The 24,604-nt window shown below is 40.5% G+C and overlaps 2 protein-coding genes across 12 annotated transcripts in view; both read right to left on the bottom strand.

Annotated features, from left to right (window-relative positions):
- Positions 1–22,545, bottom strand: part of LOC119730449 (gastrula zinc finger protein XlCGF26.1-like) — a 53,102-nt gene extending 30,557 nt beyond the window's left edge. The window contains exons 1-7 of one of the 11 annotated variants that reach the window (XM_038203353.1): positions 22,400–22,452; positions 21,965–22,032; positions 19,710–19,929; positions 15,088–15,169; positions 8,336–8,409; positions 7,282–7,363; positions 1,007–1,087 (exon numbers count right to left, since the gene is read on the bottom strand). Coding sequence is in view for 5 of the 11 variants with exons in the window: in XM_038203348.1 (XP_038059276.1) it covers positions 13,053–14,816 (1,764 nt within the window). In the remaining 6 variants the exon portion in view is untranslated. Of the gene's footprint in view, positions 1–1,006; positions 2,001–7,281; positions 7,364–8,335; positions 8,410–9,326; positions 9,460–10,120; positions 10,192–12,340; positions 15,170–19,709; positions 19,930–21,964; positions 22,033–22,399 lie in introns of those variants that run through there. The other 10 variants (XM_038203359.1, XM_038203356.1, XM_038203354.1 and 7 more) reach the window with 10 other exon arrangements.
- On the bottom strand, positions 4,747–6,862 carry LOC119730261 (endothelial zinc finger protein induced by tumor necrosis factor alpha-like). Its single transcript, XM_038203067.1, has 2 exons — positions 6,847–6,862; positions 4,747–5,823 (listed from the first exon to the last, which is right to left on the bottom strand). The coding sequence occupies exons 1-2, from the start codon at positions 6,860–6,862 to the stop codon at positions 4,808–4,810; spliced, it is 1,032 nt and encodes a 343-aa protein (XP_038058995.1). The 3' UTR covers positions 4,747–4,807.
- Positions 22,546–24,604: the final 2,059 nt, after the last annotated feature.

Below are 24,604 nucleotides of genomic sequence, written 5' to 3'. Positions count from 1 at the left end.
CGTAAATTTCAGGCAAAACACGGTCGCGTCACGACAAACTCAGGTTCGCAGTGAACTTCAGCAGCTAGACTAGGCAACCTGTCCTATTTTGCAAGGGTTTCTATGAAAAGAATGAAGCTTTTGTAACCAAATGTACCAATTTTTTTTTGCAAATTTGCTGTTTTTCTGTCAACTAGCCATTTTTGCAGAATTCTGCCAGAAATCTGCCAAAAAAAATCTATTGTCAAATTTCTGTCGAACTCGTTTTTTTAACAAAAATTCTGTCAAAATAAGCCGAAAATCTGCTAAAACGGTCACTACAGCAGCGAAATCACAGCGTTATCCATTGAACAGCGCCCTCTCGTACATGTCGTAAGGCTTGTGCAGCTATGTGCATGCAGTGGGCACCGAGCGCATAATTATGGGACGATACGTAGGGGCTCATTTTTAAATTTAGGGCGGGAAGAGGCTTTTTGAAAAGAAGTGGGCTCCTGTACCTTTTAGTGCACTGTCAGTGTTTCTCAGTGGCGCAGGTCTTTTGACCTTGGTGATATGCACTTTATGTGGCCTATTTTCGAGTAGTATAACAGCTAGGGGTGTAAGTGGAGCAATTAATAGGGTGTAAAGTGGCGCTACTTGATCATTGCTTTCAAGTGGTTTACTTGATCGTTGCTTTCAGGTACAATGGACTATTACTCACTCATAGTCACCTTCCTGAGAGTCAAGGAAACCAAGACATGACTTAGTCTTCCCATTGTAAACTTACATGTTTTGTTTATTTCAAAGACATCCAGTTTTCCACCAGTATACAAGAACTGCCCTGAGCAGTTCCTCACTCTATTTCATTCAACCTGTTCATTCAATTTCAGCTTCTCACTCAGTTAAACTCATTAGTTCAATCGATTTAATTTTTGTGACAGTTCGCTTTAACGAGTTTAGTTAATCAATGCATATTAAAATATTGTTGGGGAATAAAGATGGTCACGATAAACACAGTCCTCAACCAAAGAATTGTATTTGAACTTACCCAACAATATTAAAGGGGCACATTGCATTCCAAACTAGACAGCTTTAAGCAGTGAAGGCTTTAGTTTTGTAGTTATAACATCTGTAGAGAAAATTTCCCAAAGCATAACAACACGTTTAATGCTAAAAATACATTGTCAAATTTATTGTTACAAAATGCTAGCTAAAGAGTCCATCTGAATAATGTAATCACTGGCATGTCTGCTTACAGATGAAAAGATTGATTTGCACATGTATCAGTCCTGTACCCATGTCAAATACACAACTGCACTTTAACGAAATATCATTGTTTTATCAAGTTCACAACGGCAACCACAGTGATAAAAATTCTTTAATTACAGAGTATTTCACAAATTTCCCCTCCCAACAAGAATTCAATGTAACCTTATCTTCCACAATTTATTTTGAGGTTGAACTAAAAAGCATTCAGAGAGTGCAAACATCTGCGCTGCCAAGGCTGAACAATTCTTCGCAAATGACTAGAGTTTTTTTTTAAACCTTTGTTTCGGCTTCGGCTTCACCTCCTACTTCTGAATCACTGAGAGGCAAACTAAACGAAAACATTCCAACTTTTGTCTTCATATCAACCGATTGAATGTTCCTGAAGCATAACAGGCACCAAAATGTAGCTGGAGTCCCCGAAGTCGGGGCCTAAAATGTCATTCAGCCGAAGACGACGCCAATGCCAGTCGTTTGGGAAAAGGCTCTACGACCTGTCATACACAATGCTGGCATATTACACCAGTGTGCCTTCATTCATGTATGTGTAGACTGTATAAGGCTATGGAGTACCGAAGTGTGACGTCATTCAGAAAGTGCAGTGCAAACCATGGTGCAAACTAATTAATGGAGTACGCACCCGTGTTGGTTCACGGGCTGAATCACGCGTTAATGTCTTTCACACACATTTTGTGCGCGTGACGTATTCACTTCAATACTCCATTCCACAGGTCTGACAAGCAAATTCCCCATTTACTAGTGTGTACAATGTCATGAGCTTGATTATGTCATAGCTGCATGGGTAAAAATGCTTTTCCCTGAACAGGTTTCACAACTGAACAAATGGTTTCTCACCCGTATGCACCCTGTAATGATTGCGTAGACTACTTTTCGCAGTAAAGGCTTTACCACAGGTCTCACAAACAAATGGTTTCTCACCAGAATGCACCCTGTCATGTAAGCGTACACTACTTTTGTCGGTAAAGGTTTTACCACAGGTCTCACAAACAAATGGTTTCTCACCCGTGTGCACCCTGTCATGTTTGCGTAAACTACTTTGACGTGCAAAGGCTTTCCACAGGTCTTACAAACAAATGGTTTCTTTCCAGTGTGCACCCTGTCATGTATGAGTAGACTACTTTTGTCAGTAAAGGTTTTACCACAGGTCTCACAAACAAATGGTTTCTCACCCCTGTGCACCCTGTCATGTTTGCGTAAACTACTTTGACGTGCAAAGGCTTTCCACAGGTCTTACAAACAAATGGTTTCTTTCCAGTGTGCACCCTGTCATGTATGAGTAGACTACTTTTGTCAGTAAAGGTTTTACCACAGGTCTCACAAACAAATGGTTTCTCACCCGTGTGCACCCTGTCATGTTTGCGTAAACTACTTTGACGTGCAAAGGCTTTTCCACAGGTCTTACAAACAAATGGTTTCTTTCCAGTGTGCACCCTGTCATGTATGCGTAGACTACTTTTGTCAGTAAAGGTTTTACCACAGGTCTCACAAACAAATGGTTTCTCACCCCTGTGCACCCTGTCATGTTTGCATAAACTACTTTGACGTGCAAAGGCTTTTCCACAGGTCTTAAAAACAAATGGTTTCTTTCCAGTGTGCACCTTTTCATGTGTGCGTAAATTACTTTTCTCAGTAAAGGCTTTACCACAGGTCTCACAAACAAATGGTTTCTCACCAGTGTGCACCCTGTCATGTATGCGTAAATTACTTTTCTCAGTAAAGGCTTTACCAAAGGTCTCACAAACTAATGGTTTCTCACCAGTGTGCACCTTTTCATGTGTGCGTAAATTCCTTTTCTCGGTAAAGGCTTTACCACCGGTCCCACAAAATGGTTTCTCAACAGTGTGCACCTTTTCATGGGTGCGTAAATGACTTTTCAGTGTAAAGGTTTTACCACAGGTCTCACAAACAAATACCAGTATGCACCTTTTCATGTGTACCTAAATGACTTTTCTGTGTAAAGGTTTTACCACAGATCTCACAAACAAAGGGTTTCTCACCAGTGTGCACCCTTTCATGTATGCATAAATCACCTCTCTGTCTAAAGTCTTCACCACAGGTCTCACAAACAAATGGTTTCTCACCAGTGTGCAACTTTTCATGTGTGCGTAAAGAACTTTTCTGTCTAAAGGTTTTACCACAGATCTCACAAAGTGTTTCTCACCAGTATGCACCCTTTCATGTATGCATAAATCACCTCTCTGTCTAAAGGCTTTACCACAGGTCTCACAAACAAATGGTTTCTCACCAGTGTGCAACTTTTCATGTGTGCGTAAAGAACTTTTCTGTGTAAAGGTTTTACCACAGATCTCACAAACAAAGGGTTTCTCACCAGTGTGCACTCTTTTATGTTTGCATAAATTATCTCTCCGCGAAAAGCCTCTACCACAGGTCTCACAAACAAATGGTTTTTCGCCAGTGTGCACCCTTTCATGAATGTGTAAACTACCTTGATGTGTAAAGGCTCTACCACAGGTCTCACAAACAAATGGTTTTTCGCCAGTGTGCACCCTTTCATGTATACTTAAATCACCTCTTAGTCTAAAGGCTTTACCACAGGTCTCACAAATGTTTCTCACCAGTGTGCTCCCTTTGATGTATGCGTAAAGTACATTTCTGTGCAAAGGCTTTACCACAGGTCTCACAAACAAATGGTTTCTCACCAGTGTGCACCCTTTCATGTAAGCTTAAATTACCTCTCTGTCTAAAAGCTTTACCACAGGTCTCACAAACAAATGGTTTATCACCAGTGTGAACACTTTCATGTGTGCATAAATTGCATTTTTGTTTAAAGGCTTTACCACAGGTCTCACAAACAAATGGTTTCTCACCAGTGTGTACTCTGTCATGTTTGCATAAATCACTTTTCGTTAGGAATGCTTTACCACAGGTCTCACAAACAAATGGTTTCTCACCAGTGTGCACCTTTTCATGTAAGCTTAAATGCCTTTTCTGTGTAAAGGCTTTACCACAGGTCTCACAAACAAATGGTTTATCACCAGTGTGCACCCTTTCATGTATGCATAAATCACCTCTCTGTCTAAAGTCTTTACCACAGGTCTCACAAACAAATGGTTTCTCACCAGTGTGCAACTTTTCATGTGTGCGTAAAGAACTTTTCTGTCTAAAGGTTTTACCACAGATCTCACAAACAAAGTGTTTCTCACCAGTGTGCACCCTTTCATGTATGCATAAATCACCACTCTGTCTAAAGGCTTTACAACAGGTCTCACAAACAAATGGTTTCTCACCAGTGTGCAACTTTTCATGTGTGCGTAAAGAACTTTTCTGTGTAAAGGTTTTACCACAGATCTCACAAACAAAGGGTTTCTCACCAGTGTGCACTCTTTTATGTTTGCATAAATTATCTCTCCGCGAAAAGCCTCTACCACAGGTCTCACAAACAAATGGTTTTTCGCCAGTGTGCACCCTTTCATGAATGTGTAAACTACCTTGATGTGTAAAGGCTCTACCACAGGTCTCACAAACAAATGGTTTTTGGCCAGTGTGCACCCTTTCATGTATACTTAAATCACCTCTTAGTCTAAAGGCTTTACCACAGGTCTCACAAATGTTTCTCACCAGTGTGCTCCCTTTGATGTATGCGTAAAGTACATTTCTGTGCAAAGGCTTTACCACAGGTCTCACAAACAAATGGTTTCTTACCAGTGTGCTCCCTTTGATGTATGCGTAAAGTACATTTCTTTGCAAAGGTTTTACCACAGGTCTCACGAACAAATGGTTTCTCAACAGTGTGCACCCTTTCATGTATGCTTAAATTACCTCTCTGTGTAAAGGCTTTACCACAGGTCTCACAAACAAATGGTTTCTCACCAGTGTGTACTCTGTCATGTTTGCATAAATCACTTTTCGTTGGGAATGCTTTACCACAGGTCTCACAAACAAATGGTTTCTCACCAGTGTGCACCCTTTCATGTAAGCTTAAATTACCTCTCTGTCTAAAAGCTTTACCACAGGTCTCACAAACAAATGGTTTATCACCAGTGTGAACACTTTCATGTGTGCATAAATTGCATTTTTGTTTAAAGGCTTTACCACAGGTCTCACAAACAAATGGTTTCTCACCAGTGTGTACTCTGTCATGTTTGCATAAATCACTTTTCGTTAGGAATGCTTTACCACAGGTCTCACAAACAAATGGTTTCTCACCAGTGTGCACCTTTTCATGTAAGCTTAAATGACTTTTCTGTGTAAAGGCTTTACCACAGGTCTCACAAACAAATGGTTTCTCACCAGTGTGCACCCTTTCATGTATGCATAAATCACCTCTCTGTCTAAAGTCTTTACCACAGGTCTCACAAACAAATGGTTTCTCACCAGTGTGCACCTTTTCATGTAAGCTTAAATGACTTTTCTGTGTAAAGGCTTTACCACAGGTCTCACAAACAAATGGTTTCTCACCAGTGTGCACCCTTTCATGTATGCATAAATCACCTCTCTGTCTAAAGTCTTTACCACAGGTCTCACAAACAAATGGTTTCTCACCAGTGTGCAACTTTTCATGTGTGCGTAAAGAACTTTTCTGTCTAAAGGTTTTACCACAGATCACACAAAGTGTTTCTCACCAGTGTGCACCCTTTTATGTATGCATAAATCACCTCTCTGTCTAAAGGCTTTACCACAGGTCTCACAAACAAATGGTTTCTCACCTGTGTGCAACATTTCATGTGTGCGTAAAGAACTTTTCTGTGTAAAGGTTTTACCACAGATCTCACAAACATAGGGTTTCTCACCAGTGTGCACTCTTTTATGTTTGCATAAATAATCTCTCCGCGAAAAGCCTCTACCACAGGTCTCACAAACAAATGGTTTTTCGCCAGTATGCACCCTTTCATGAATGTGTAAACTACCTTGATGTGTAAAGGCTCTACCACAGGTCTCACAAACAAATGGTTTTTCGCCAGTGTGCACCCTTTTATGTATACTTAAATCACCTCTCAGTCTAAAGGCTTTACCACAGGTCTCACAAACAAATGGTTTCTCACCAGTGTGCACCCTTTCATGTATGCTAAAATAACCTCTCTGTATAAAGGCTTTACCACAGGTCTCACAAACAAAGGGTTTCTCACCAGTGTGCACCCTTTCATGTTCCCGTAAACTACATTTCAGGTTAAACCCTTTACCACAGGTCTCACAAACAAATGGTTTCTCACCAGCGTGCACCCTTTCATGAATGTGTAAACTACCTTTACGTGTAAAGGCTTTACCACAGGTCTCACAAACAAATGGTTTCTCACCAGTGTGCACCCTTTCATGAATGTGTAAATTACCTTTATGTGTAAAGGCTTTACCACAGGTCTCACAAACAAATGGCTTCTCGTTAGTGTGCACCCTTTCATGTATGCATAAATTACCTTTCTGTTTAAAGGCTTTACCACAGGTCTCACAAACAAATGGTTTATCACCAGTGTGAACACTTTCATATATGCAAAAATGACCTTTCCGTGTGAATGCTTTACCATAGGTCTTACAAACAAATGGTTTCTCGTTAGTGTGCACCAATTCATGTATGCGTATTTTGCTTTTCTCAGTAAAGCCTTTACCACAGATCTCACAAAGAAATGGTTTCTCACCAGTATGTACCCTGACATGGATGCATAGTTCACCTTTGAATACAAAGGCTTCACCGCATTTCTCGCAAACAAAGGGTTTCTCAGCAGTGTGTCTCCTGTTATGTTTTCGTAGATGACTTCGCACTGTAAAGGTTTTACCACAGGTCTCACAACAAAAGGGTTTCTTACTGGAATACATCATGTTTTACATACAAGGATGTAAAAGCTATCATATAGGTTTCACTAGGAAATGGTTTCCCTCAAGAGCTCATCCTTTAATGATGATTCAGCTCGGAACCAGATTAACAAGCTTCGTCACAGAGTAACCATAAATGCCTACAGTTTTTGTCCGTTTTTCTGACGTGCTTATCTTGATGGCATACTAAAAAATTGCATTGAGTTCTTCAAGCATATGTTACAGAATGCTACAGGCTATGAATGCATCATCACATGGGCTGGATGTTACCCTGCTGTAGTCCCCCTCCTTCATAGATTCTAAATGTTCAGATTGCAGACAGGAATCCACTTGCCTCGTTTTCACCAGCAGACTGTGTGGGAAAATACAAACAAAATGAATATGCTGCCGCTTTACTGCTACATTTTTATCCCATATACAATGTGTTTGATGTGTGCTTTAAAGGGAATATAGAACATTTGATTTTGCTGTAATTTTCAGACATGGATCGATTTGGAGGGCATTATAAAGCGAATCATGGTGCTGTCGGCAAAATAGAACATGAAGAAAGGAGAAGGAAGGGGAAAGGAAGTGGGAAGAAGAAAAAATGGAGAATGTCATTATTTAACACTGCTGTTAAAAAAAACCCTGAATTTAACATCTGGTTCTGCAACCTATGGCAAATTATTCTACATTCTGTCATGTTGAAGTTGAACTTACTGAAAAAGTAAATCCATTCAAAGTAATCAACATAATTACCCATTCATATTTGTGGAGGAAAGTAGAAAAGGCAGTTAAAGGATAGGCAGATTCAATTGCACACATTTTGCGTGACGGTCCGTCGGCAAATTTCATGATGGCCCCCCCCCCCACCATTGAAAATGGTCTAGCAACACCTGTGGTTTTTGTAGTCTGGTTCCCTGACCCCACTAATGAAACGGAGCAATTTATAGACATCTGTGAATTGTAAGGGCAGGGAACCATCTGGCTTGTACTTGTTCAAAGACAGGTAATCGGTTGCAAACAATTGCGGTAATTAAATATGGTAACTTGGGGGCAGTGTTTACAAAAACTCATTTTTTTCCAACTCTGGTTGGCCGACCAGCGTTGGAAATTGAGACAAAAATATTCTTGAAAATTTTAGCACACCGGCCAGGTGCAATGATTTTAAAGGATGTGATTTAGAATGTCATTCACTAACTGTCCAGTAAGTTATTAATTTGGTAGTTTTGCTTTTTGATATTTTCAAATGTTGTATATTCCCTTTAATCTAAAAATGTGTTGTTTGTTTCTTTAAAATGTACTTTCCTTAGTTTTGTGTATTAGTTTCTAGAATTATACTTACAATGGTACAGATCTATCTGCCTTCAGTTTTCCATTCAACAATCAGCAAAAATGATGTGATCGATACATGTAGGTCTGAAACATATTTCAGAAAAGATTATGTACCGTTAATAACTGATAAGATATGATACACTTTAACATCAGTCTGTACTACAATTAACATGGTTGAGGTCAGAATAGTTAAGAGGTCGCAACTAAAGTTGGGACTGTTCCAACTGCATTTCTGAAAGTGAATGGGACTTTGAATGAAAAAACCTTTAGGCATAATTTTATAAATCTAGATGATGTATACTCTGGTTTATCAATTTCTGTACAGTAAAAGTATTTTACTATTGCAGTACTCACTCCAACGGATTCCAACAAACCCTGGTGTTGGAGTTCGACTGGATGGGAATTGTAAGTGCCTTGCAAAAACACCCTGTCGCATTTTATGCCCTTATTCCAACCAAACTACTTTGGTAGCGGTAGCTCCATTACCTAGTCCGAAAATTTGGGACTCTTAATACTGTGTATGAGAGTCCCAAAACTTAAGCCTTAGGTACTGAAAACATGCAATACAAGAAAATAGACTGGCACATGAACCATACAGTCCAACAACTCTTCAGTACTGCATTAATCGGGTCCTACTAAAGCGCGTCAACAAGCGTCATTAAGTGAACGGTCGTTAACGAGCATCAACAAATTTTGTACATGCTTTTGAACATTAAAAATAGCTTTATATGGTAGAAAAAGCAATAAAGAAACCAAAACCAAGTTTTTAAATAATTTTAACTTTAATTGATATATGCAGAAAATGTTCTTTGTTGCTTTTTCTACCATATAAAGCTACTTTTAATGTTCAAAAGCATGTACAAAATTTGTTGATGCTCGTTGACGACCGTTGAGGCTTGTTGACGCTTGTTGACGCTTGTTGTCGTGCTTTGGTAGGACCGCATTAATCAACTGTCAGCTGACTGTGCCAAAAGAATTATATAGGATGTTGGGTACCATACCACTATTTCTGCACATTTCCCCTTCAGGCACCAGACTAATGACATTGAATGAAGAAGCCAGTCATGTCAAACAGTTGGACCATGGATGGACATGTAGAAGTCTAGTCTTTAGCCTCATTTTGAAATCACTTGACTTCCTTCTCTTGTGCAAGCTACTGCCAAATATTGAAGAAAACTCTCCTTTAAAAATGGAATTGAGTTTTCAAACTTGGTTGGTGAAATACTGAGAAACTATTATTTTACCCAGTAACAGATTTGGATAAATTTGCTGGTTAAAGAGTGAGTCAAGTTGGCCTGATCACTTTGCATCGTTTTGAGCACTTAAGGTCCCAGTCTGCTCCATTACCATATAATTTTGACCAACTATTCAATGAAAATGCTTTTAGATGGAATGGTCAGATCCCTTAATGTTTTGGTCCAGCAACGAGAACCAACTATTGGCATTATTTTGTACAAGAACTTTGCATTGGTTGGCCCATGGAGCTAGGTTCTGTCAAATTTGTTTTTGAACAAAAAAAATATCAAAATTAGCCGAAAATCGGCTAAAACGGTCACCCGTGGCGTTTTCGTTCTAATCTAGTCATGTAGGCCCCAAGTCTATTCCATTCGTGACATGTTTGTTATTGTTAATCTGTTCCTTGCTCTATGATTATGATGCTATTTATTTATAAACCTCATCAATAGGGGAACCGTCTCCTAAACTCTACAATTGCTATTTGAAGCAAAATCTATAATACATTTCGTTTAAGTTTCAACAACATTAAAAACTTCAATGATTTTGGTTACAAACCTACCGGAAGCCAGGACCAGGTTGCCAGCTGAATGGTACGTTCATTCATTCACGATCACGTACGTAAAAAAGTACACGACGTCTGTCATGTCTGTACAGTACACATCGCGCGCGCAGCGAAAATCCCTCATAAATAGCGCCCTCTCGTGAAGCTGCTCAATATAATTTGGGATAAGTGGGGAGATATTTTTTTTTAAAGGTTAATTTTAGAGTAATAAGATGTTTTTTGAGTAGAAGTTTGTAATATAGCTATTTTAAGCTCTGGCAACGTCTTCTACAATATATTAAGTCACTTTGGTGTCAGTCGGTCCCCCCCCCGAAAAAAATTGACCCAAAACGAACCCATAATGAAAACCGTCACTAGTACTAACAATGAAGAAAGAAGTACCAAATTGTACATGTGCAATTGTTAAAACAAAATACATGTACATGAGATATTTGACAATAATTGTTTGTTACAATTAGTGGCATTGTTTATGATTTTTTTTAATAGAGGAAAGATAACGTGTGATAAAGTAATCGACATTCACACATGAAATATGGGGGCTAGATAGGGGGCTTATTCGTTGGTTCCCAGGTGACAGACCTTTGCTCTGGCCTCAGGCCCCTACAGGCGCGGATCCAGGGGTGGGGTTTTTGGGGTGCCCCCCCCCCCCCCCCCCCCCCCGCCCAGCTCTGTCAAAAAACAAAACAAAACAAAAATTCCTCAAAAGTAATGCAACCCCCCCCCCCCCAAAAAAAAAAAAAAAACCTGTGTACATTTTCAGATTTTTTTTTGGCTGATGATGAAAACCACCCCCTGCAAAAATTCCTGGATCCGCCCCTGCTCTGAGTAACTTATGGGTCTCAAGCATAGAGCTATTATATTTGAATTTGATATACATGTAGCTCAAGGGTATATGTGCCATCGGCGCTGCATGCAGTTTCCAGCTCTGACAGGGATCGTTTTCATCGAGTTCATTAGTGCCAGACTTCTTGCAACACCGCCAGAGCTTATTAAGCACTCGCACTTGTTTACCTAATTCGGGGGTGCTGAATCCGGATCCGAAAATGATGGATACCAAGCTGATTCATGGGATTAAAGGGGCCATGACCGCGAAATTAAAAAGCATTACTTTTTTAAATGTATAGATTGCTATCAGGAGCATGTGCCCTATTTTGAACAGAAGTTGGCAACATATAGCCATTGTACCTAATTCGGGGGCTCTGAATCCGAAAATGATGGATACCAAACTGAATGGACCGATCCAGTAAGCACCGCCCCATGGTATTCTGACCAATCACAGCCGTGATTTATGTCCGACATGCGTGCACAAAAGTCCGACATGCGTGCACGCGCGTACAGTGCGCGCGGCAGGAAAATGCAGTGTGGCATTGGAGAGGAGCACGTAATAATTTGCCCACGTGCGCAGTGGGCGGGGCGTACTGGATTGGTCCATTCTCAGCTTAACGTGGCATTATTGCAATTTCAAAAAGAAGAAACGCATTTCGTTTTAAATGTATACATTTTCCAAAATTGTTTGCTCATTTCAAGGTGCCGAAAACAGCTACATAAATGAATACCTGAAAACAGAATTTGTTGATTACACTGTCGCACTGCAGTTTTAAGCTCCTTTCTACAAGCACTGTGACAAAAGTTTCTTTTGTAATACTATGCTGTGAACCAGAAGCCCAGAAGAGGATTTATTCTTTTGCAAAGGGCAGAAACAAACATGTTACCGAGTTTAGGATAGATAAATAAGAACATGATGGTTGAAAACCAGTTTCTTTATAGCATTTTCAGATTACCAATTCTTATAATTATCAATTCGTCTTAATTTTTAGGTAACTATCACATTCATTATCAATGTTCCTTTTGAACTTTTTAATGATCATTTCTGAATAAAAATTAATTCTACTGAATGCATTTATCAGCAAAATGACCTTCAGTGCAATGCCCACACACACAATCTAATTTACTCTGCCAGTTTATTGTTCATATCAGAACGGGTGGGGAAAACCTCAAATGCACCGACGAACAAGAAAGAATCCACGACTGTGCTTCAAAAACGGGATATCTATGCAGAACGAGATTTTCGCATGTCATCATCTCCGCATCGTAAGTCGACTTGGCGAGATAATTTATCTCGACAAGTTGTCATCTCGACTTCAGGAAGTCGACTTAGCGAGATATTTCATCTGGACAAGTCGTCATCTCGACTTCGAGAAGTCAACTGGGCGAGATAATACATCTGTACAAGTCGTCATCTCGACTTCGGAAAGTCGACTTGACGAGATAACACATCTGGACAAGTCGTCATGTCGACTTATGGAAGATGATTTGGAGAGATAATGCCTCTGGACAAGTCGTCATGTTGACTTCTCGAAGTCGACTTGGAGAGATAATGCATCTGGACAAGTCACCAAGTCGACTTCGGTAAGTCGACTGGGCGATACAATTATGTGAATAAGTCGCCTTGCTCTCGGCGATATGTCAACATGACGTGATAAATTATCTGAGTAAATAACGAAGTGGACGGCACTCATGGAGCGCCGTAGTCATGTATGCGCAGACTGCGTTTATCAGTGAAGGCTTTACCACAGGTCTCACAAACAAATGGTTTCTCACCTGTGTGCATTCGTTCATGTCTGCGTAGAGAAATTGGTTGAGTAAAGGCTTTTCCACAGGTCCTACAAACATGGTTTCTCACCAGTGTGCACCCTGTCATGAGTGCGTAGACTACTTTTCTCAGTACAGTAAAGGCTTTACCACAGGTCTCACAGACGAATGGTTTCTCACCAGTGTGCACCCTGTCATGTTTGCGTAGACTATTTTTCTCAGTAAAGACTATACCACAGGTCTCACAAACTAACGGTTTCTCACCAGTGTGCACCTTTTCATGTACGCGTAAAGCCTTTACCACAATTCTCAAAAACAAAGGGTTTCTGTGCACCTTTTAATGAACAGGCAAAGTACCTTTATGTCTAAAGGCTTTACCAAAGGTCTCACAAACAAATGGTTTCTCACCAGTGTGCACCTTTTCATGTGTGTGTAAATTACTTTTCTGTGAAAAGCCTTTACCACAGATCTCACAAACAAATGGTTTCTCATTAGTGTGCACATTTTCATGTACGCGTAAATTACTTTTCTGTGTAAAGGCTTTACCACAGGTCTCACAAACAAATGGTTTCTCACCAGTGTGCACCCTTTCATGTATGCTTAAATTACCGCTCTGTATAAAGGCTTTACCACAGAACTCACAAACAAATGGTTTCTCACCAGTGTGCACCTTTTCATGTACGCGTAAATGACTTTTCCGTGTAAAGGCTTTACCACAGGTCTCACAGACAAATGGTTTCTCACAAGTGTGCTCCCTTTCATGTATGCATAAATTATATTTCCGCGAAAAGGCTTTACCACAGGTCTCACAAACAAATGGTTTCTCACCAGTGTGCTCCCTTTGATGTATGCGTAAAGTACATTTCTGTGCAAAGGCTTTACCACAGGTCTCACAAACAAATGGTTTCTTACCAGTGTGCTCCCTTTGGTGTATGAGTAAAGTACATTTCTGTGCAAAGGCTTTCCCAGGGGTCTCACAAACAAATGGTTTCTCACCAGTGTGCACCCTGTCATGTATGCGTAAAGTACATTTCTGTGTAAAGGCTTTACCACGGGTCTCACAAACAAATGGTTTCTCACCAGTGTGCTCCCTTTGATGTATGCGTAAAGTACATTTCTGTGTAAAGGCTTTACCACAGGTCTCACAAACAAATGGTTTCTCACCAGTGTGCTCCCTTTGATGTATGCGTAAAGTACATTTCTTTGCAAAGGCTTTCCCAGGGGTCTCACAAACAAATGGTTTCTCACCAGTGTGCTCCCGTTGATGTATGCATAAATTATATTTCCGCGAAAAGGCTTTACCACAGGTCTCACAAACAAATGGTTTCTCACCAGTGTGCTCCCTTTGATGTATGCGTAAAGTACATTTCTGTGTAAAGGCTTTACCACAGGTCTCACAAACAAATGGTTTCTCACCAGTGTGCTCCCTTTGATGTATGCGTAAAGTACATTTCTTTGCAAAGGCTTTACCACAGGTCTCACAAACAAATGGTTTCTCACCAGTGTGCACCCTTTCATGTATGCTTAAATTACCTCTCTGTGTAAAGGCTTTACCACAGGTCTCACAAACAAATGGTTTCTCACCAGTGTGTACTCTGTCATGTTTGCATAAATCACTTTTCGTTGGGAATGCTTTACCACAGGTCTCGCAAACAAATGGTTTCTCACCAGTGTGCAACCTTTCATGTAAGCTTAAACTACCTCTCTGTCTAAAGGCTTTACCACAGGTCTCACAAACAAATGGTTTAACACCAGTGTGAACACTTTCATGTGTGCATAAATTGCATTTTTGTTTAAAGGCTTTACCACATGTCTCACAAACAAATGGTTTATCACCAGTGTGAACACTTTCATGTGTGTATAAATCACTTTTCGTTGGGAACGCTTTACCACAGGTCTCACAAACAAATGGTTTCTCACCAGTATGTACCCTGACATGGATGCATAGTTCACCTTTGAATGCAAAGGCTTCACCGCATTTCTCGCAAACAAAGGGTTTCTCAGCAGTGTGTCTCCTGTTATGTTTTGGTAGATGACTTCGCACTGTAAAGGTTTTACCACAGGTCTCACAACAAAAGGGTTTCTTACTGGAATGCATCATGTTTTACATACAAGGATGTAAAAGCTATCATATAGGTTTCACTAGGAAATGGTTTCCCTCAAGAGCTCATCCTTTAATGATGATTCAGCTCGGAACTAGATTAACAAGCTTCATCACAGAGTAACCATCAATGCCTGCAGTTTTTGTCCGTTTTTCTGACGTGCTTATCTTGATGGCATACTAAAAAATTGCATTGAGTTCTTCAAGCATATGTCTAAAGTTACAGAATGCTGCACACTATGAATGCATCATCACATGGGCTGGATGTTACCCTGCTGTAGTCCCCCTCCTTCATAGATTCAAAATGTTCAGATTCCAGACAGGACTCCACTTGCCTCGTTGTCACCAACAGACTGTGTGGGAAAATACAAACAAAACGAATATGCTGCCGCTTTACTGCTACATTTTTATCCCATATACAATGTGTTTGATGTGTGCTTTAAAGGGAATATAGAACATTTAATTTTGCTGTAATTTTCAGACATGGATCGATTTGGAGGGCATTACAAGGCAAATATTGAAACACTGACTTGTTTAAAGTTTTGAGATTGTACTTGCTGGAAAAATATAAAGCCAAACAATAATGTTCTCGTCACGGGCGTCGCAACGGGGGGGGGGGGGGGGGGGGGGGCTCAGGCTGTCAGTTTTGTTGGCAAAATCATGGTGCTGTCGGCAAAATAGAAAATGAAGAAAGGAGAAGGAAGGGGAAAGGAAGAGGGAAGAAGGAAAAATGGAGAATGTAATTATTTAACACTGCTGTTCAACCCCCCCCCCCCCAAGTTAACATCTGGTTCTGCAACCAATGGCAAATTATTCTACATTCTGTCATGTTGAAGTTGAATTTACTGAAAAATTAAATCCATTCAAAGTAATCAACATAATAAAACATTCATATATTTGTTGAGGAAATTAGAAAAGGAAGTTAAAGGAATCCTTTTAGGCAGAAATTATCAATTGCAAACATTTTGCATGACGTTCCATCGGCAAATTTTATGATGGCACCCCCCCCCCCCTTCCCCATTCAAAATGGTCTTGCAACGCCTGTGGTTTTCGTAGTCTGGTTTCCTGACCCCACTAATGAAATGGAGCAAATCATCGACATTTGTGAATTGTAAGGGCAGGGAACCAGTCTATATTCAAAGATATGTAATCCTTGGTCACATGGAACATTCATTGACAGCATTAGTGTCTTCTGTAGGTTTTATATGAATTTATCCCTAATCCCTATGATCTCAGAATAAATACAAGATTTCTATTGTTTTAGCCACTGTAACCTTGACCCTTGACCTTTCGACCCCCAATGCAATAGGCCTATTTGGATTACCAAGAACGATCCACAAACCAAATTTGAAGTTCATATGTAAAGTATTTCTCAAGTTATCGCGCTGACAAATTTCTTTCGTTTTAGCCACTGTGACCTTGACCCTTGACCTTTTGGCCCCAAATGCAAAAGGCTTCTTAGGATTGCCAAGGACAATCTACAAACCAAATTTGAAGTTCATATGTAAAGTATTTCTCAAGTTATCGTGCTGACAAAATTTCTATTGTTTCAGCCTCTGTGACCTTGACCCTTGACCTTTCGGCCCCAAATGCAATAGGCTTCTTGGGATTACAAAGAACAATGCACAAACCAAATTTGAAGTTCATATGTAAAGTATTTCTCAAGTTATCGCGCTGACAAAATTTCTTTTGTTTTAGTCACTGAGACCTTGACCCTTGATCTGTCGGCCGCAAATGCAATAGGTTTCTTAGGATTACCAAGAACAATACACAAACCAAATTTGAAGTTCATATGTTAAGTATTTCTCAAGTTATCGCGCTGACAAGATTTGTCCAGACACACACACACACACACCCAGGTTTACGTTACATACCTTGTGTGGACATTCCTTTGTTTTCGTGTAGTTAAGAAAACTCGGTACAAAAAATAACTTTACTTACACTGTGAAAACTCTTTTAACCCAATTTTTTTTCTATGATTCCCTATAGTGTTTCTCTTCGATTCCCTATAGTGTTTCTCTTCATTCTGCTACCGATAACCCTAACCCAAAAATGCCTCTAAACCTGTTTTCCAGAAAGGGCAAAACCTTATGTGGACACGGCTTAGTCCACATAACGTTAACACAACATGCATTATGTGGACATCTCTTGTTCACAAGTCCACATAGGGAATGTAAGACAAACTCACACCCACACACACACACAGACTTGTTTCACATACCTAGTGTGGACTTTCCTTTCTTTTCGTGTAGTTAAGGAACACCAGTGGAAAAACTCATTTTTCTCAAACTGTGAAAACTCTTACAACCCAATTTTTTTTCAATGATTCCCTTTAGTGTTTCTCTTCATTCTGCTACAGATAAACCTAACCCAAAAATGCCTCTAAACCTGTTTTCCAGAAATGGGGAAACACTGTGTGGACGTGGGCAAGTCCACACTTCGTCGCTGCTACCTACATTATGTGGACGTCTTTTGTTCGGAAGTCCACACTGCGTATGTAAGACAAGCTCACCCACCCACGGAAGGACAAGGCGGAAACAGTATGCCCCTTTGGCTTCGCCGCTGGGCATACAAATTAAATCCTGTTAAAAAGGGAATGTACAACATTTGCTTTTGCTGCAATATCAGAAATAAATGGATTTGGAGGATTAGTATGATATAGCAAATATTGTTATTAACTGACTTGTTTCACTTTTTGGGCTTGTAGATGCTGGAAAAACCAAGAAAACCAATCATGTTTTTGTAGTCTGGTTCCCTGGCCCATTTTAGCTGAAACAGAGAAATTTATAGACTGCAAGATGGGAAAGGGGCAAGACAAGTTGGCAAAAGATGGGACAAGGTGGCATGGGATGAGACAAGCTGGCAAGAAATCTGACAAGATGATGACAAGGGCTGAGCAAGATGGGAAAGGGGTGAGACAAGTTGGCAAGGGATGAGACAAGGTGGCATGGGATGAGACTAGTTAGCAAGAAATCTGGCAAGATGATGACAAGGGCTGAGCAAGATGGGAAAGGGGCGAGACAAGGTGGCAAAGGATGAGACAAGGTTGCATGGGATGAGACAAGCTGGCAAGAAATCTGGCAAGATGATGACAAGGGCTGAGCAAGATGGGAAAGGGGCGAGACAAGTTGGCAAAGGATGAGACAAGGTGGCATGGGATGAGACAAGGTGGCATGGGATGAGACAAGGTGGCATGGGATGAAACAAGCTGGCAAGAAATTTGGCAAGACGATGACAAGGGCAGAGCAAGATGGCAAAGGGGTGAAACAAGTTGGCAAGGGATGAGACAAGGTGGCAAGAAATCTGGCAAGATGATGACAATGGATGAGCAAGATGGGAAAGGGGTGAGACAAGTTGGCAAGAAAACTGCCAAGCTGGATGATGACAAGGGCTGAGCAAGATGGGAAAGGGGCGAGACAAGTTGGCAAGGGATGGGACAAGGTGGCGTGGGATGAGACAAGCTGGCAAGAAATCTGGCAAGATGATGACAAGGGCTGAGCAAGATGGGAAAGGGGCGCGACAAGTTGGCAAGGAATCGATGAGACAAGCTTGCAAGACATTTTCACGTCCATGGCAAGTAATAAGACAGGACATATTGACAAACAAGAAGGTATGAGACCAGGTGGCTCAAAAGACTAATAGCATGCATAGACACTCCAACCTTCGTTGAAATCATCTGGGTATAAAAATGTAAGACCCCCTCCCTTTTTATTACACAACCACCTCTCTCTTTCAGATCTCTTTAACGCAACAACGATTAAACAGAACTGTAAGCAAGGGCTTTTATCACATGTTCCTAACAAAAAATGGTCTCTCAGTGTGCACCCTGTCATGTTGGTGTAGACTTCTTTTCTAAGAAAAGGCTTTACCACAGGGTCTCACAAACGAATGGTTTCTCACCAGTGTGCATCCTGTTATGTTGGTGTAGACTACTTAGTTTGATGTGTAAAGGCTTTACCACAGGTCTCACAAAGAAATAGTTTCTCACCAGTGTGTACCCATAGAGCAAGGACCCAAGGAGTTCGTACTCCAAGACTTCAAAAGTAAAATGATGGTCGCCGCGCTCGAAAGCTACAATAGAAAGCACCTGGCGGCCAGCTTGCTCAGTTGCTCACTACGCTAATCTCGACACAATAGAGATCCGCGCTCACTAATGCCAAAAAAAGGAGTTTGCATGGCTTCGTAGACAGTACCATGGTAAATACGCATGCGCAGTTGTCATACATCGCTAAAAATGAATGATTTTGAAGTGTTTGTTCGGAGTTGGCTAATACTGGCTAACAATGTGGTCAACATCACTGAAACAATCATTTCATGAAGAACAAAATGCTCTGTACCTTTAGTGTGAAAACTTGTGAAATTTTCTAATAAAACACATTTCATCAATGATATATTGCCAATTAAAATGTCTGAAAATACATGAAAACTTATCTGAAAGAAATCCAATTTATCTCCAAATTACAGGGACAGATAACGCTTTTAAGCACCAACAACTGCACATTGCTAACTTGAGTTCATAACTCACATCTAACAACTGCGCAGTTGTAAAAACCTATCTTGTCGTAAAATATATTTTTCAAAAAAGAGCAGCGACGTGACATGACTTATTATGCAGCATATAGGGAGGTTGTTGGTTACCAACTAAAAAGGCGGCGACGATCATCGTGTTCAAAGGCCGCTGGCATTCACGCTTTGAATGGTCGAGGCTTGCGGTCACAGTGCTGTAGCTACAGACATTCCCGAGGGATTGGTATGTTAATGGTCAAAATGTAAATCGCCCAAGAGTTCTGACTCCTTGGGTCCTTGCTCTATGGTGTACCCTGTCATGTTCGCGTAGATTACTTTTCTTATAAAAGGCTTTTCTACAGGTCTCACAAACAAATGGCTTCTCACCAGTGTGTGCGATCTTATGCGCCTGGAGATGACATCGCTGAGTAAAGGCTTTACTGTGGTGGTCTACCCTACTATAATTCTAGGGCTGGGGTCCGTCCTTGATTAAACACGGATGAAAGCTGGACACCAATCAATCACTTCTCGATCACTACGGTTTATTACGAATCGGATGCTTGATCATATCATGGAGGTAGGAATAGAAAACCCCCAAAACAAAACCCTGAAACAAAAAAAATAAGTATTGCCTATTTATTACATATTCATAAATACCTAAGACAGTTTACGCATTCCTAAAAATCCAGTGCCTCTTATCGTTTCATTGGTTGAACGTTCACAATCCTCACGTAGGCATGCGCAACACCAACCTCGTGCCCCGTGGGTACGATCTTGCAGCGCCATGTTGTTTCCCATCATGCCTTGCGCGATCGTAACACCTGGAATTGTGTCATTTAAGTGTACCAAAATACGGTACATTATAATTAGGGCTGCAGTTTATCCGTTTTACGTGCCGGCGCCATCTTTAAAATGTTAAAAGTTGTGATTTTGAAGAATCAATCCTTCAAACACAACGTTTGGACGTTGTGTTAATTAGCAAAGATTTGTATTAAATGTACGTACCCCTTTCGTGCCTTTACAACCACAGATACAGGGGTTTTTTTAGGGGAAAACTACCAGGGAGTCAGAATTTTATAGTTCTAAATTCAAAACACAACGCGCCAAGTGCGTTCTGCGCGACATCGCGCAGAACATGATACGCGTGCGTCAATTTCCATAAAGGGTTGTTTACATCTTACTCGCCAGCTGAACACTCCATTATTTTGCAAGAGGGATGTTTCAAAAAGCATAAAGTTAATTTGTTGAACAAAATCGGGATGTTTTGAACGAATTATATGATTTTTTTTACCGAAAAGGTATTTATGAATGGGAATAAATATGTGCTCACTGCTCCGTCGGTATTTATCACTCTGTTTAAGACCACTTAGAGTCTGGGTGCTGATCCATCTCGGGTAATTATCAGCACCCAGACTCTAAGTACTCCTAGAACTATGAGGCTCCACTTAGTATAGTGGAGCCTCATAGATTTAGAGCCCCGCAAAATTGTTGTCAGCACAAAACACTATTTAAGTACAAAAACGTCCATCAAAATGCAGAAATTTCCCACAGAACTGCTGCACAGTTTGCCCCCAAACTCCGTACTACACCTCATGACATACTCACAAAATATGCGCAGAACAAACATCGCTGGATTTTGTCGGGTTTTTTTGGCTAAAAAGATGAAAAATATGCCCATTCCGCATCGCACACTGAGCCAACCTGACACTTGAAACGTGCACGCATGTGATCGAGCGATGATTTTCGGTTCGCTCGGAGCGCGCCGCGGGGGTACGGGTACATGCACTTGTACGCATGCGCACACTATCACTTCGCTTGTGGAGCCTCATAGTTCTAGGAGTAGACTCTAAGTGGTCTTAAACAGAGTGATAAAAACCTTCCGGAGCACACATTTATTCCCTTAATAATACACAGTTTCATAATCATATCTGGGTCTAACTTCTAGACACACTTTTACTAGTTTTAGTTCAATAATCGTCTTCAAAAATAATAATAAATATATAGTCGTGTTCCCTAACGTGGCGCACTTCGAAGCTTACCCAACTTTCCTCATGTAGTGTCACCAAACCTCTTTGTTGATAAACCTCAAATTCATGCAGTGAAATACTGGTACTTTTACCTTTTTAATGCTTGCTATTTAACCTCTGTGAACAAATTCGGTTTCATAAAATTTAATCCGAAATGCAAAAACGGTCACGTCCGGAAATTGGGCACAAATTGGCGGAGTGTTCCCTTACGTGGCGCACTTGATTAAATCTCAGAAAATTCCAAATTAACATTTAAGAATTTCTGTAAACTTGATAAATTCTGATAAATTATTATTATCTTTACTTACAAACCCAGCCAGTTGTTTGTCAGAAAATTATTTTCTTATTTTTCGGGGCATTTTCAAAGGGTTCACTTTGCACTTGAAAATAAAAACGGAAACTCACGCCAAAATAATTTTTTCTTTTAACTTTGTAACGGGTAAATAAACTCGCGATTTATGAACGGGAGTGTTTAGAACTTGATGAAATTTCTCTTTCTGTGAAATTTCAGTTAAAACTTTTGCTCTAGCTAGGCGCTACAGGCGAAAAAATCAAAGTGCGCCACGTTAGGGGCCGCGCCACGTTAGGGTACATCAACAATATATAAAACCTTACCCCAGGGTCAGTCAATCCCAAATGTTACGATGTCTCATGCATGTACATGGAGTGGTGTACATTCTGTACTGTGAAAAACACATAGAACTACATGGTTAAACACATGTACATGTACATAATAGCTCTACTTAGTGGAGCGTTGAATTACGGGTGCCCCTAGCCATACAAACGCTCCACCGATTTGGCAATAATGGCATACATTGTACAATACTGTACATGTACATGTACTTTGGTGCATGACGGCTTCACAGTAGCATAGTCACATACCCACGCGAGGACAAAAAGACCCCCCAAAAACCGGTAAAGAGAATACAAATGAGAGAGACAGTTACCCTGGATTGAACTACACATTCATGACATTCCATCAAATCCCTTACATTGTTCCCAAACAGCGAAACTTTTGAAGAAAAACAACAAAATAGTCTGAAAACTTACAGCTCAATGTGTTCGCCGTGAGGCTCAACCCTTGCACCGGTTTGCCGAATGAGGGCGTCAGACGTGACGTCACCGTCGTTGCCTCGAATCATTTGGTATGGTAGCGCCAGTATCACAACTCCAGCAGTACACTTATGATAATTTATGCTTACGTCACCCCAAGTCAGGCACGTCACGTCGATGGAGATCAGTGGCGGAGCTCCGGAGAGCGGGAGCTTTCGCATCCAATGATCGGTCAACTTTCGGAATGTAACTCGTGTTTGAGCAGAGCCAGCTGTGACATGTCGTTCTTCCCATTCCAAACAAACTAGTGCAAACAATAATAACAATAGCATTCGGTTGTACCACGGAGGTAGAATTAGTCGGGCTAATTGATCTGTAACTTTGTCAATGTTAGCGTGCTCGGCGGATACTATTTTACACAGTGTCGGCCTTTTAGTCGATTACAACGTGCGCTTAAAAAAATACGAATAGATAAGGCCCCAAAAAAGTCTCCGGTTTTCTGGTATGGAGCTTGCCCAAAAAGTGGTGCGGCGACGCGGCTTTTTTTTTTTTTTTTACCTGATTGTTTTTGCTTCAAATGTCGGCTAATGACTGCAAATGGTGCACGACTAAACTTAGTGCAAATATATGGGAGTCCAGAGAGGCCACATAAAGCTTATTCTCGACCATAACCCAATCTAAAAACACGTTAAAATTGTGCAGCAGCAGGATTCCAGTCAAACCAGTGAGTTTGGCGGTTTTGAGACATCATCTTTCATTGAAATTTTTTTTTTTTTCATTTTGCCGACGCGCATGGCTACGGTGACGCGCGCGCATACCAGAAACCGGAGACTTTTTTTTTGGCCTAAGGGGAGCCTTCGTTTTTGAAATGACCAATGTTAGATTAACCGGCTTTGGCAGATGATTCGGGTCCATGCATATTCTTCCATGATTTATTACTACCTTTAGCATTCAAAAAGTAGGTATGATTACTTTATCGTGAACGCTTGCATTAATTGTTATTTAGTTTGTTTATTTACTCTTTTCCTGTTGACACAACCATAGAGAAAGGACATACCATATTTACATAAACCTTGTTAATATTCTAAAAAAAAAAACCTATTGAATAAAGAATTTATTTTGAATTAATAGATTTGAATCTGTATCAAAATATAAGATTTGTCTGTCGTTGAAAAAATATCTCTGCGGTTTTCAATTACTTCCGTGTGCATCCGTGGACTGCCTAACGCCATAACCACAGAAATCCTTTGGAGATACCAATTATGATTTATCCTTTACCCTATGTATGGGATGGTTGACCTAGTATGTCTGAAGATATTTTTCGCAGGGAATAATAGATTAACTGTGAAGCTACCACTTTCCCTGCATGCAGAAAAAGGTGTGTGTAATGATTTTTGTGCCAAAGAGGGTTGGTGGTTTTACCAAGAAAATGACCATACTTTTTTTAATCGAGGAAAACCAAATGGGCCCAGGCCATGCAAGCTTAAACGGAGAAGCGCCATGGGCGTAGCGAGGAGGGGGCAAGGGGGGGGGGGGCCTGGAAAACCAAAACAAAAAAAACAAAAAAAGAAGAAGAAGAAAAAGAAAAGAGATAAAAAAAAGAAAAGAGAAAGAGGCACGAAGTGGTGTAAATTTAATGAGTTGGGGGGGGGGGCAAAAATGTCCCTGCCCCCCTCTAAAACTGATAAATCGAGAATATGTTGAGAAATGCAGACATTTTTGGCAAAAATTTTTTGCCCCCCTATAGAAAAAATCCTGGCGACGCCCATGAGAAGCGTATATGCTTGCAAACAACATGGCGAATCGCCCCGCCAAATTCTAATGTTTGCATTAGGCCCAATTTAGGGTATGTATACAACCTCTAAGCGGCATTAGATCACAAGCAACACCATGAGCTGACGAGTGGATCAGGTTTTATCGTTGTTCCTAATTTTTTAGTACACTATATTATTTTGTCTTACAAAATTTCAAATTATGTTTTGTGCTTTAACGGAAAAAATATTAGGCCTGTTTTGTTGTTGCTTTTGCCAGTGCCTCCTTCTTTTTTTACTTGTCAACATCACCGAACAAATTTCGATTTGATTTAATTAATTCGAAACAATGATGATAAAGATAACCGGGCATCGTTAAGCGTTCCGAGTTTAACTTGCTCTGTGTTTTAACCATTGATCTCCATTTGACATTGATCTCCAATGGTTTTAA

The sequence above is a fragment of the Patiria miniata genome, unplaced genomic scaffold, assembly GCF_015706575.1.
Source record: "Patiria miniata isolate m_02_andy unplaced genomic scaffold, ASM1570657v1 HiC_scaffold_22, whole genome shotgun sequence".
Taxonomy (NCBI): domain Eukaryota; kingdom Metazoa; phylum Echinodermata; class Asteroidea; order Valvatida; family Asterinidae; genus Patiria; species Patiria miniata.
Note: the sequence above shows the minus strand (reverse complement) of the source record. Positions and strands in the feature narration are given on the sequence as shown.